At 45.6% G+C, this 13,569-nt stretch overlaps 1 protein-coding gene and 1 non-coding gene across 8 annotated transcripts; one reads left to right on the top strand and one right to left on the bottom strand.

The window, feature by feature from the left end:
- Positions 1-665: 665 nt before the first annotated feature.
- Positions 666-739, bottom strand: TRNAN-GUU (transfer RNA asparagine (anticodon GUU)). Its single transcript has one exon. It is a non-coding gene; the product is annotated as a tRNA-Asn (tRNA).
- A 60-nt stretch (positions 740-799) lies between these two features.
- Positions 800-11,571, top strand: RIK (RS2-interacting KH protein). 7 transcript variants are annotated; one of them, XR_016297307.1, is made up of 12 exons: positions 800-964; positions 1,204-1,348; positions 1,675-1,776; positions 1,904-1,938; positions 2,040-2,115; positions 2,259-2,375; positions 2,456-2,542; positions 8,341-8,434; positions 8,522-8,639; positions 8,976-9,468; positions 9,843-9,965; positions 10,169-10,817. XR_016297307.1 is itself a non-coding variant. In XM_089616065.1 (12 exons), exons 1-12 carry the CDS (start codon positions 906-908, stop codon positions 11,204-11,206), a joined length of 1,671 nt encoding a protein of 556 aa, XP_089472191.1. In that variant the 5' UTR covers positions 800-905; the 3' UTR covers positions 11,207-11,571. The 7 variants fall into 7 exon arrangements, 6 of the variants coding, with proteins under 6 accessions (XP_089472191.1, XP_089472198.1, XP_089472210.1 ...); XM_089616065.1 differs by lacking the exon at positions 9,843-9,965 and adding an exon at positions 11,085-11,571 and having other exon boundaries at positions 10,762-10,984; XM_089616072.1 differs by lacking the exon at positions 9,843-9,965 and adding an exon at positions 11,085-11,571 and having other exon boundaries at positions 8,525-8,639; positions 10,762-10,984.
- Positions 11,572-13,569: the final 1,998 nt, after the last annotated feature.

The raw sequence follows: 13,569 nt of genomic DNA on the forward strand, positions 1-13,569 counted from the left end.
TAACAAAATAGTTTATTTTTTATTAAAAAAAATAAATTAATCAATCCAATAACAGTCAATGTCTATCCTTTCCTTTTTTTTCTTCAGAACTTTTTAGCCTTGGTCTTTGTTAGAGCTATATAGGAAATTACGATCTAACACAATTTCATAGATTTTCTCACAATGGTACGATATCACCAAATAACATTCCTTACAATAAAGAATTATCCAAATTTAGGTCAATAGTTAATAATATATTATCGTTTTTAAAAATAGATAAAATTGAGGTAAATTAATTAACTTTTAGATTAATTTAATTTAAAATAATTTTTCAGACAAAAGTAAATTTATTAAATCATTTAATTTACTTTATCCTGATGACCATATTTCTAATAAAATAAAACTTGGACTAAAATTTTAAAATGAGGTAGAAAATTGACTAATTGCAACAAATACTTGTTTCAATACTTGGTAACATTTTTTATAAAATTTATGAAAAAAAATTAACATTCCCTATGACTATGAATAATTAAAATACCACATTGTTCTAGTACATTAACAGATTTCTGCAAGTAAAACAACTTAAATCTAAAAGAGTTAAATTTTTTATTAGTTTATTTTAGCAAATAAAAACTTCATTTTTACTCAAATATATATTGTACGCAATAATGATAGAAAAACACCAACGCTAGAAGGAGGGGTCGAACCTCCGACCTTGTGGTTAACAGCCACACGCTCTAACCAACTGAGCTATTCCAGCTTGTTGATGCGACACTTAATCTAATTAATTTAATCAAAACCCAGTTCGTATTTTTCCTTCATTCACTCTTCTCTGTCTGATCACTCTCTCTCTCTGACGCAGAACCTCTCGTAATATCGAATTCCAAACCGACGACGAAGAGCCGTAATCGATTATCGATTCGAGCATGACCGAGGAGCGAAACTCAAATGTGTCTTCTGAGGAGACTTCTCAAACCAGGCAAAGGTTCGTTTACTTATCAGCCTTAATCAGATCCCAAGTCCTTTTTATTTTCGTTGAGTAGCTTGGTGATTTGGTTCTCACTATCGCGTTCGTTTCTGTTCATAGTTAAGAATGCGTTTATTTCAAATATTTCTGCCCTTAGGGCTTCACCGAGCGGATTGTGTTGTTTTGTTGAATTGAACCCTGTGATTGGCAATTCTTTGTAAACCCTAATTTTAAGAACTTCTTTTTATTTCCAACAGAAGAAAGCGGAAGTGGGACCAACCGGCAGAGTCGCTGGTCTCAGCTGGGCTCGCGCCATTGATTGGCGGGACGAACTCGCTCGGGGCGATTCCGTTGCCTTTGATTCAGCAACATGCTAATGCAGTAACCCAATTATTGAATATGGTGAGACTATTCGCTGGCGTGTAGTTTTGTATGTGATTAGATGCTATGCATTTTGACGTTACCGCTCGATGTTCATTGAATCGGGCTTAGTAGACGGTGAAAAGTAGTTGATTCTACACTAGACTTGTGGCAATGAATTATGTTTCGTGTGTTTAATCCTGTTGGAAGAGATTTATAATACTGATCTTTGAGTGTAGAATACAACGCTAGTTAGCTGCGTAGTGCCTATAGCTGTGCTGGGCTGTACTGGTGGTGTTTTTTCTTAATAATTCTTTTTGTTTTTCATTTATCGAATGACATTTTGATTTGTCTGTTGGGTTATCTAGCCGAAGATCCAAGATGAATTGACTATTGCACGAGAGATAGTAATCAACGATGCCGAATCATCTGTTCGTTACAAGCTCACAAGGCGCCAGACACAAGAAGAGGTCAGTCTAATCAAGCTTTTCAAGTTTCCTTTATTTCATTAACTTATGCAGCTAGATGTTTTTTTTTTTTTAATCTTTTTCCGAATATTGATGAATCCTTAACGGGTTTGTGAATCCCAAACCGCAGATTAAAAAATGCACAGGTGCTGTTGTTATTACAAGGTTTGTACTTTTCATGAATGTTGCTGACTGGCTAAACGAACATTAATCGTATAGTTCTTGTGTATCGCTGAAACAACGCGTGTGTCTGATTGCAATTTCAGGGGAAAGTATCATCCTCCAAATGCAGCACCTGACTGTGAAAAGCCATTATATCTTCATATTTCTGCAGGAGCTCATGTAAGCTAATCGCATATTGTAGACAACACGAGTCATTGTTTGGAAGCTATTGTAGCCTTTTAAATTATATATATAAAGTAGATGATGGTTGTTGAATAGTAAAACAAGTTATAGATGATTGATGTATTGGATTTCCTTTGCAGTTGAAAGATATAGCAGAACGAATTTTATCAGTTGATCGAGCAGCCTCCATGGTTGAAGAGATGCTGAAACAACAGGCAGTAGGTTCTGCCTTTCCTGCATTGAGCAATGGAATAAAGGTTTTTGTGGCTGACGTGTGCAAATTCTATATGCAATGACTTGTTGTTTTGATGGCTAACTTTGTCTTGTCTATGAACAGAGTACTTATGCAATTAGCGAGCGTGTTTTATTGGGATTTGATCCAGAGCCCTCACTGAATATTGCTGCTAGGATCTATGGACCAAGTGTAAGCTTCTATTATGAACTAAAGTAATTAATTCACAACAATTCAGTCAAGAACGTGATGAACTAGAGAATGAGCCTTGTATTGATATTCAGTAAAGAAGATACACAGAGTCACGGGAGGTATAGAGAAACCTCCCATAAATATCCTCTCACACAATACCAATTACAAGATAAGATTCGCTTTCCTCACTCACACATTTTATTCTTTTCCTGTAACTAACTTTTCCCCACTACCCACTCTCCTTCTGCCATCTGTCATGTCCCTTCTTTCCCTGGCAGATTGCTTTTGCCAATTCTACCCGTCCCCCAACAACTGTACCAGCCAAACAGGGCCATTTAAGGCCTGTCCATTTCTTCTCTTCTGGGGCCCGTTTTTGATAAGTTGCTGTTGCTGGTTGCGATAACTTATCAATACCCCCGCCTCCACTTTTCACCTTGTCCTCAAGGTGAAAGCTAGGGAACTCCCGCTGCACATCGTTGTAATTCTCCCATGTAGCGTCCGAGTCCGGCAATCTCTTCCAGCGGATGAGGACCTCCGTCCCGGTCGCGGTACCAGTACGAACACCCAGTAGTTCCTCCGGGGTGGTTAGAAGCTCCTTCTCCGGAGTGAGTTGCTCCGGTAGATCGTGAACCTGTTCCGATGCGCCGATGACACGGCGGAGTTGTGACACATGAAAAACATCGTGGATTCTCGTGGTTGGAGGTAGCGCAAGCTTGTACGCCACGGCTCCGATGCGCTGAGTGACACGAAATGGTCCATAGGAGCCAACTTTTCGTTCGAGCGCTTGGCCAAGGATCGTTGGCGAAATGGCCGCATCTTGAGGTACACAAGGTCGCCTTCATGAAACTCGACCTCGGGGCGATGATTATCGGCAAAGTTCTTCATGCGTTGCTGTGCGCGACCGAGCTGCCGCTCGAGCTCGTCCAACATCTTGTCGCGCTCAGTCAAGAGACTGTCCACAGCGTCCACCTTCGTAGCTCCGATTTCGAATCGCATAAACGGCGGTGGGTCGCTTCCGTAGACGATCCGGAAAGGGGTGGTATGTGCTGCGGTGTGATACGCGATATTGTACCAATATTCCGCCCATGGAAACCACGAGCTCCACTCGTTCGGGTGGTCTCCCACAAAACAGCGCAAGTACGTCTCGAGGGTGCGGTTGACCACCTCGGTCTGGCCGTCCGTCTCTGGGTGGTAGGCCGAGCTCATATTGAGCTTCGTGCCCTGTAGTTTCAATAATTCCTCCCAAAATGTGCTAGTGAACACCTTTCACGAACACCTTCGCGATGCTCGGGGCTGAAAAAGGGTGCTTGAGGGCGACAAAGTGTGTGTACTTGCTGAGTCGGTCAACGACTACCATGATCGAGTCAGCTCCACGGCTCTTAGGTAATCCCTCGATGAAATCCATGGATACATCTTCCCACACCTTCTCGGGAATAGGTAAAGGTTGGAGTAGCCCGGCCGGAGCGAGAGCAGAGTGCTTGCAGCGTTGGCGCACCTCGCAGCTCGCCACGAATTCAGCCACCGATTTACGCATCCCCGGCCAATACCAGTCGAGTCCAACCCGTTGGTAAGTCCGAAGTGCTCCCGAGTGTCCGCCCGTCGGGCTATGGTGATACTCACGAAGAAGTTTGGGAATGAAGGGAGCTCCGGCGGGCACGACCAACCGGCCCCTAAAAAGTAACTTACCCTCGAAAAGCTCATACCCGTCTACGGTCTAGTCACCGGTGATGAGGGCTTGCTTGATCTTACGCGTCTCCGGGTCAGCCTCCACCGCTGCAGCCACCTCCTCGAACTCAGCGCACTTTTGGAGACTCAAGGCGTTGCATTCCTCGCTGGACATGCGCGACAGTGCGTCAGCGGCTTTGTTCTCCGGTCCAGGTCGGTACTCGATCGTAAACTGATACCCGAGAAGTTTTGTCATCCACTTTTGGTGCTCTTCACACACGAGGCGCTGGTCTAGCAGGTACTTCAAGCTCTTCTGATCTGTTCGCACGAGGAACTCGCGGCCAAGAAGATAGGGACGCCATTTCTGTATGGCAAAGACAATCGCCATGAGCTTTTTTTCGTAAATTGACTTCAGTCGGCCTCGTCCGGACAACACTTGGCTAAAATAAGCGATTGGGCGCTTCTCTTGCATGAGCACTGCCCCGAGCCCGAACCCCGACGCGTCGGTCTCGATCTCGAACACCTTGTCGAAGTCAGGCAACGCCAACACCGGAGTGGTGGTGAGCGCTCGCTTGAGCTCGGCGAAGGCGTTCTCGGCATCTTCGGTCCACCCAAAGCTATCCTTCTTCAGCTGGCCACGCGATCTTCCCATACCCTTCCACAAACTTGCGGTAGTAGCCCGCGAGTACGAGAAACCCGCGAAGCTCCTTCACCGATCGTGGTCTCGGCCAGTTGACCACCGACTCAATTTTTCGCAGATCCACTTCCACTCCGGCTGCTGAAATGATGTGCCCTAGGTACTCGAGTCGCGGCTGACCAAAACTGCACTTGCGATTCACTGCTAACTTGTGGGATCGTAGCAGCGATAGGACATGTCGAAGGTGCTGCACGTGGTCACTCAAGGACGGACTATAGATTAGTATATCGTCGAAAAATATGAGCACGTACCTTCGCAAGAGCGGCTTGAAGATGGAGTTCATGAGCGCTTGGAAAGTCGCCGACGCATTGGTCAAGCCAAATGGCATGACCCGGAACTCATAATGGCCTTCGTGAGTGCGGAAGGCGGTCTTGTGTACATCCTCGTCGCGTACGCGTATCTGGTGGTACCCGGAACGTAGATCGAGCTTGGTGAACCACGCCGTGCCATGTAACTCGTCGATGACCGGTATCGGGAATTTGTCCGGTACCGTCTCGCGGTTGAGCGCACGATAATTGACACAAAATCGCCAACTCCCGTCCTTACGCACGAGGAGGACCGGACTCGAGAACGGGCTGGTGCTCTCACGAATGATCCCTGCGCGTAGCATTTCTCCCACGAGCTCTTCAATTGCATCTTTTGGACTTGGGGGTAGCGGTACGGCCTAACGCTGACAGGCCCACTGCCCTTTCGGAGAGTGATGGCGTGATCCTTCTCGCGGTGCGGTGGCAGCTTGCTAGGCGTTTGAAAGACATCGGAAAATACCGTGAGAAGTCCTATATCGGCGGGCACAACCTGTAGGCCCACGTATGGATCAATCCCTTGGCTCGTGAGGGCACTCAATTCCACCATCATTCCTTCGTCTCCGTCCTGGAGGGTCCTCACTAGCGACTTGATTGTCACCGACGTCTTTCCGAAAGCGGGTTCGCCCCACATCTTGACCGTTGAGCCACCAACCTGGAACTTCATAACAAGAGTCTCCCAGTTTGCGGTGATGTCGCCGAGGGTACGAAGCCAGTGGACCCCTAAGATCACGTCGGAACTGCCCAAGTCTAATGGCAGGAAATCCGTGATTACCTCGACCTCGGGAAAGATGAGGTGAACTTTCTTGCATACTCCCTGACCCTGCACCGTAACTCCTGTCCCCATAGCCACCCCGTACTTGCAGGTACCGGTGACGGTGAGTCCGAGCTCCTGCTCTAGGGCGGCGGAGATGAAGTTGTGACTTGCACCGGAGTCAATCAGGGTCACCACCTTTCGATTGCTCAACTTGCCGAGCACTTTCATGGTTTGTGGCGGTGTGAGTCCCACCATCGCATTCAACGAGAGCTCTACGGTCTCCAAAGCAGCAGCCTCCTTGGTTTCGGTGAATCGAGTGCCGCCACTAAGATCCTCCAAGGCTTCCTCGCCGATCAGAAACGTGTCCATATCATCTTCTTCCAATACCAAAAATCGGAGCTCGCGGTTAGTTTTGCAGCGGTGACCATAAAAGTACCGCTCGTCGCAGCGAAAACAGAGGCCCTTGTCCCGCCTTTCTCACTCTTCCGCCGCCGTGAGTCGCCGGATAGCCGGCTCGCGTCGACCTCCGTAATTCGCTCCAGCTGATCGCTCGTCGCGCGGGTTTGGTTGAGCAGCTCGCAATGCTCGACTCGATACGTGCCTAGGGTTCGGGATTGCAGGGCTCCGCTGACCCGAACTTCCCCCGCCCGACCCGGCCTTAGCTCGATACTTGTCGTCAATTCGTTGGGCCAACTCCATCGCTGCTCCCAGGCCCACGGGTTTATGCATCCGGATCTTGCATTTCACCTCTTCTTGAAGCCCATTAATGAACATCCCGTACAGCAAAGAGTCCGTCAAAGTGGGAATTGGCGCTGATAGGATCTCGAAGTCCATCCGATACTCCGTCACACTCCCGATATGGCGAAGGGCGAGCAGCCTTTCAAATGGGCTTCCGGCCTGCGATGATTGGAATCGCCCCAACACCGCGGCCTTCATCTCGTCCCATGTGGTGATAGTGCTCCGTGCATCGCGCCACTGGAACCAAGACACTGCCTCCCCTTCCAAAGCGATAACCGCCGCTGCGAGCTTCTCTGCCTCTGTCGACCCGCACGCTGAGAAGTATCGTTCCGCTTTGAATATCCAGTTATCGGGAGCTTCACCGTCGAAGAGGGGCATATCCAACTTCCGAATCTGCCCTACGCACCACTGGTCTCGGAACGTCGCATACGGAGCCTCACGAGCTGCTGTAGGCTCCGATCTTTGTCCAAGCGTCGCGATCGAGACCGGCTCCGATCCTTGCACGGGAGTCGAGATCAGGTTTGACGCCGATCCAGATCCGTCACTGAACACCTTCCCCGTGGTGCGCTCCGATCTCGAATCCGAGCTATTTCTCACCTCCAAATCTTTCTTCACCGTCAAGACCTCGTGCTGAAGCTCGTGTATGTTGCGCTCCAGGCTGGTTCGTACGTCCTGCATGCCTCGCCTCATGTGCTCCATTCCTCGTTGTATCTCCGCTGCGATGCTTGCCGCGTTGTCTCGCCTCATGGCCTCCATCCCGCATTGCATCTCCGCCATGAGACTGGCGGTGTTCATCGCCATCTGCTCCTCCATCATCGGTGCGTTCTCGGGCACCGGTGCCAGAGAAGCTCCAATCTGCGTGGTCTGTGGGTTTCGAGTCCCTTTCCCAGTCATCTTTTGCTCTGATACCAATTTGTTATGAACTAAAGTAATTAATTCACAACAATTCAGTCAAGAACGTGATGAATTAGAGAATGAGCCTTGTATTGATATTCAGTAAAGAAGATACACAGAGTCACGGGAGGTATAGAGAAACCTCCCAGAAATATCCTCTCACACACACAATACCAATTACAAGATAAGATTCGCTTTCCTCACTCACACATTTTATTCTTTTCCTGTAACTAACTTTTCCCCACTACCCACTCTCCTTCTGCCATCTGTCATGTCCCTTCTTTCCCTGGCAGATTGCTTTTGCCAATTCTACCCCTGTCCCCCAACACCTGTACCAGCCAAACAGGGCCATTTAAGGCCTGTCCATTTCTTCTCTTCTGGGGCCCGCTAGGGATAAGTTGCTGTTGCTGGTTGCGATAACTTATCAGCTTCCTTCCATTCTGTCTTCATGCAAAATTACACTTTATCTGATACGATAGCAGCTTCTTCATTCTTTACTGTATCAAAACCTATGGCGGCAAGTTAATTCTGCGCAGCTTTGTACCACAAAGTTTTGATTGTGTGTCATAAAAGCTTTCTTATGTTTCGCTTCTATATACATTCCTTTTATTTCTCTCGCTTATTTTATGCTGGTTATGATGAAGATAAAATATTCTAATATGTGAAGCATTCTCTGTCATCTCCAAAAATTTCGGAGAGATTGTTTTTTTTTTTGTTTGTTGGTGGTTCGGGTATGTGTATGCAGGACCAGTATATAAATCACATTATGAATGAAACAGGAGTGAACGTCATCCTCAGAGGTCGCGGTTCAGGAAAGATTGAAAATCCCCACGTTGAAGGTAATAAATACACATGACATCGACGATCTATTGTGGAAAGTATTGTGATGTGTTATCTGGCTTATTTTTTACGTCCATTTATTATAGAAGGACCAGAGCCGCTGCATTTACTTTTGTCAAGCAATGATTCGAAAAGTCTTGAAAACGCCAAGCGATTGGCGGAAAACCTTTTAGATACAATCCGTATAGAGTATGGGGTCTCCAGGTAACTCTCTCTCAGTATAGCCAAGGTTTTAAATGCTTTTTAGGCTTTTTCTTTCCATTTTCATAACGTTTAGGGTTGATAAAATCCTTCCTCCGAGTGTTTTATGCCTTTTTAACATGTCGGAAAGTAAACATAACCAGGACTTGATTCTCGTTAAGTTTTGGGGCTGTTTTGTTATACATAACATATTATCGGAGTTTCCTGGTAAATCATCCGTCACGAGATGTTCTTCGTATTTTTCACGAACAGTAGTTTTATCACCGTGTTGGGCAGACACTAGTTTTGATCAGTTTATTTTTGCCATAATAACTTACGGCTTTTTTCTCGCTGTTATAGGGTTTCTTCATTTAAGGTTTATGGTTCCATTCCAACCCCACAGCAGGTATATCGTGCTGTTCCACCTCCACAGCATTTGTTGGCCGGAGTTCCAAACTCTGGTTCTAATGCTGAAACGAGTACAAGCTCAGCCGGAGTCACAACTTTGCCACCAACTTTTTCTCATATAAGACCCGTCTTTTCTCAAGGGACAGTTACTGGGCATTCCCTGATTGACTCCGTTGGTCATACCCGTCCTCTATTATCTGGTGGAACAAGTTATAGTGGCTATGGTGGGATATATCCTCAGGCCACTCCTTTGCAACAAGTTGCCCTTGTGCTTAGACAATCAGCTTCTCCAGTGAGCTGCGCTGCTGCGCTAACATCACTAGTACCAAGTACTGAGCCAAAGTTGAGTCTTTGTTCGAATCCTGTAAAGGAAAAACGGCCACCTCTGAAGCGGAAATTTCGGGAATTGCCGATTACTTCAAAGCGTTCAGCAAAGTCCATTCAGGTACCAATGCATGTTGCTTTTCAGGTACAGTGTGATGCGAAGGCATTAATCATTGTTTAACATTCCTTATCGAAAAAGAAAGTTTAAGTAGCTAATTCAAAAATTCTGCTTTGCAATTCAGACTAAAAATTAATTCTAACATCGAATGGAATTCATCCGTCAATCACTTGTGTAATATTCATTCTGATCAGAAATTAGTTGGGACCCACAAAAGGGTCGGTCATTTCATTAATTTATTTACACAATCTTATTATATCATGTTCTCGAAGGTCTGATGCTATCTGCATTGACATTATACTTTACTGTGATACCCACAAGTCGGACAGACTTCCTATGTAATTTAATTGTTTTAATTAATGCTTTTTAATGTTCAGCTGTCCTTTGGTTGAAATGACTCGTCTTGGGGACACTGGAGTATTGGTTTGGCAACCATAGTATCATATTTAATGTCTGAAAAGCCTTATCGTTTTGTGATGTCAAGTGCATGTACCTCAATGGTAGGAGTATGATCTTTAATGATTAATTGATATTTTCTAGAACAGCTTAGTTTACGAGTCTGACAATTTATTTTTCCTTCATCGGCGTATGGACTTTTCTTAAAAAAATGTTGCAGTTGAGTACTGGTTCACTTTAGATTATTATATTAATTGTTTATATCACGTGTTAACATAAATTCTGACGAGCGTTACTCACTATCCAGGTATTTTCTCTGACCTTCTATGAAGCTAACTTGGCCACAGGAGATCTGTCTATTGGACCATTACTCCTCTGGGTGTAGATTCTGGAAGTGGTATTGATTATCACCAAAGCTGACTAACAGCGATTTCTATCTTAACTGTTAAATTACTTTTTTGTGTTAGAAACTAGGGGCGTTTTGGTGAGTTTCTTAAGTCGTTCAGTTACTATATGATTTTGATGATATAGCTGTTTATGTGGAAGATTGAAGGCATGGAAGTTCTTTTGTTTATTAAATTTTAGGAATCAGCTTACAATTCAAAACTATGATAGAAATTTAGATATTAGCCATATCTAAGATTCCAAGCATCAAAAGTAGAGTAAATTTTTCACATCATTTCCAGGGCATGCTTACCTCTCAAGTCAAAACTTGGAAAAAGGAATGACATAGATTAGACTATCATATTAGAACCTATATGCCTTGAAACTTGACAGCTTAGGAAGTGTAACCCATGTTTTATAGTTTACCTAATTATTGTTGCTCGTATTTTTTATTTTATTTATTTTTCTTTTGTTAATGTTGTATGATATAATATTGAGGTCTGTGAGGGTCTTCAGGGTTCAGAAGTTGAAAGACCAGCAGATTTGAGTGCTAGAAATGTGTCATCAATGCCAGCTCCGAAGAAGTTTGTCTCACCAACATCTAATCTAATGCCACCACCACCACCGAGAGCCACTCTCCCTCCACCGCCACCTCCGAAATTTACTTCAGCAAGCCCTTCTGTGAAACAGCAAGACAAGAATAGTGCTCTTAACAAAGTGGAATCCAGTTTTGTCTCTGGTATATAACCACACCTGTGTTTATACTGATTGTTCATTGTTTTTTGATCTTTAGTCGTGAAATTTCTCATACTATTAATCCCATTTGACTGTATATACAGATACTTTGGTGAAGCTAATGGAATACGGCGATGACGACGATGACCAGGAGGAAAATGGAGATGAAGCATTCAGTGGTGATTCAGGTGACGTGGCGGCTCGAAAGCCATTTTGGGCTTTGTGAGTAGTTGATATTGATTTAAGTGGTCGATCGGCTCAATAGCTAAAAGAGATTATAGGTTCTGGGTAAGCAATGAAACCAGGAAAAATAAAAATTAAAGGGTTTATGGGATGAAAGGGAAATAGTTTTGTGCGCTCTTCGTCCATGGTTTTTTATCGTATGTTTTTTCTCTATTTGCTTTTTGTTGGTAGAGGAAACAAAAAAACGGGAAATAGTTTGCTTAGAGGGCTTAGTAGAATGTAGTAGTTATTAATAGCAAGGATCGAAAGACCGTTACCGTTCCGAGCTTTCGAATTTACTGGTAACCCCCGGTACCGTAAAGGAATACCGGAGAAAGCTGGAAAAAAAAGGAAACCGGTATCGTTGAACTTACCATTACCGTAGAAGAATACCGTCAAATACCGTATTTATCGAGGGGAATTCAAAAAAGAAATATGCAGAAAACATACAAAGTACGTAGGATAAAATTCATAAAATTAAAAATAGTGTACAATGTTTCAACACAATACCAAATTACAAACACAACAAAAAGTAACTTCAATAGTACAAACCAAAATGGTAAAGTTCAACACAATCCACCAAATACTATAGTTCAATAAATTCAACATAGAAGGAATATAAATGACTACAAAAAGCGACCGTGTGCAGCGGTCATACAGTAATCATACCAACTCATATAATGAGCACATGCACGAAAGTACCTGTCTAAGTGATAGTCGTACTCATACTGAGATGAAGCAACAGACATGGGGTGGAGGGGATAATCTGGAACTGGTCGTACCGTTTCAGGAGCTTGACTTGATGCATAGTGTTGTCGCTCGTTTTCGGACAACTATTTAGGGGTCTAAAGCGGTTAGACCAAAGACCAGACCAAGTGGTCTCACTTCGGCTCGAGCGTGTCGGACTCGATGTCTCGAGTCTTCCCTTAGCTGTCAATGGTCCCTGAGCTCGCCGGCATACCTGAAAAAGATAAGAGAACCGTGAACTAAGAAGGGAAAACAGATGGGGTGCCTCTGTTTACCTCTCCGACGCTCAACATTAGTGGGATTGAGGTGGATAAGAGGGTTTAGGTGTTTAGAGGCCAAAGATGAGTGAAACGAGTGAAGTATGAGTTCGACAGCGTTTCAGGACTCAAAAATGGATTACCTTTAGGAGATGATGGACCTCTGTATTTATAGGCGACCAAAGGGTGTTTTGGAGGTCCCATTGGCTGAGTGGGATTTGGGGTCGGCCATTGGCCGGCCAAATGTTTGGGCCGGCCAATGGCCGAGTGAAACTTGGGTCGGCCATTGGCCGACCAATGGCCGAGGGAATTTTGGGTCGGCCATTGGCCGGCCAAAGGTTTGGGCCGGCCAATGGCCGAGGGAACTTTGGGTCGGCCATTGGCCGGCCAAAGAGTTCGCTCGGCCATTGGCCGGCCAAAGGTTTGGGCCGGCCAATGGCCGAGTGAACCTTGGGTCGGCCAATGGCCGAGGCAAGGTTTTGCCGTCCGAAGCCCTGCGCCGGTCGTGTGGGTTGAAGTGACGCTTTTGTCCTCCTCGATCCGGGACGGGCCGACAACATTAGCCCTCCGAGTTTCCGGTCGAGCGTGGGTCGAGTGGAAATTTAGTACTTGCGCTGACGTGCGCGGACTTGGGACGAACGCTCCTGGGTTTGTGAGCGCACCGTGGAAAAGCTTTTAATGCATCACGAGGGACGGTTTTGGTGCGTCACGAGGGACGATTTTTGTGCGTCGTGAGGGACGGATTTTGTGCGTCACGAGGGACGACTTTTGTGCGTCGCGAGTTACGGATTTTTTGCGTCACGAGGGACAACTTTTGTGCGTCACGAGGGATGGCTTTTTTGCGTCACGAGGGACGACTTTTGTGCGTCGCGAGGGACGGCTTTTGTGCGTCACGATAGACGGCTTTTTTGCGTCACGAGGGATGACTTTTGTGCGTCGCGAGGGACAGCTTTTTTGCGTCGTGAGGGACGGGTTTTTTGCGTCACGAGGGATGACTTTTGTGCGTCGCGAGGGACGGTTTTTGTGTGTCGCGATGGACGGCCTTGGTTGTCTTTCGTTTTACGTGTCTTATGTTCTCGACATACTATCGTAATCGATTCGCACGGTTTTGTTGATGCGCGTCTTATTTTCTCGATTTGTCGACGAAGGCGTAATCGATTTGCACGTCTTGTCGGTGCGCGGCTTATTTTCTCGATTTACCAATGAAGGCGTAATCGATTTGCACATCTTGGCGGTGCGCGGCTTATTTTCTCGATTTAACAATGAAGGCGTAATCGATTTGGACGTTTTTGCGATGCGCGGCTTATTTTCTCGATTTACCAATGAAGGCGTAATCGATTTGCACGTGTTGGCGGTGCGCGGC

Source organism: Urtica dioica, chromosome 1 (assembly GCF_054948205.1).
Source record: "Urtica dioica subsp. dioica isolate 48M chromosome 1, U.dioica_male_clone48M_v1_H2, whole genome shotgun sequence".
Taxonomy (NCBI): Eukaryota; Viridiplantae; Streptophyta; class Magnoliopsida; order Rosales; family Urticaceae; genus Urtica; species Urtica dioica.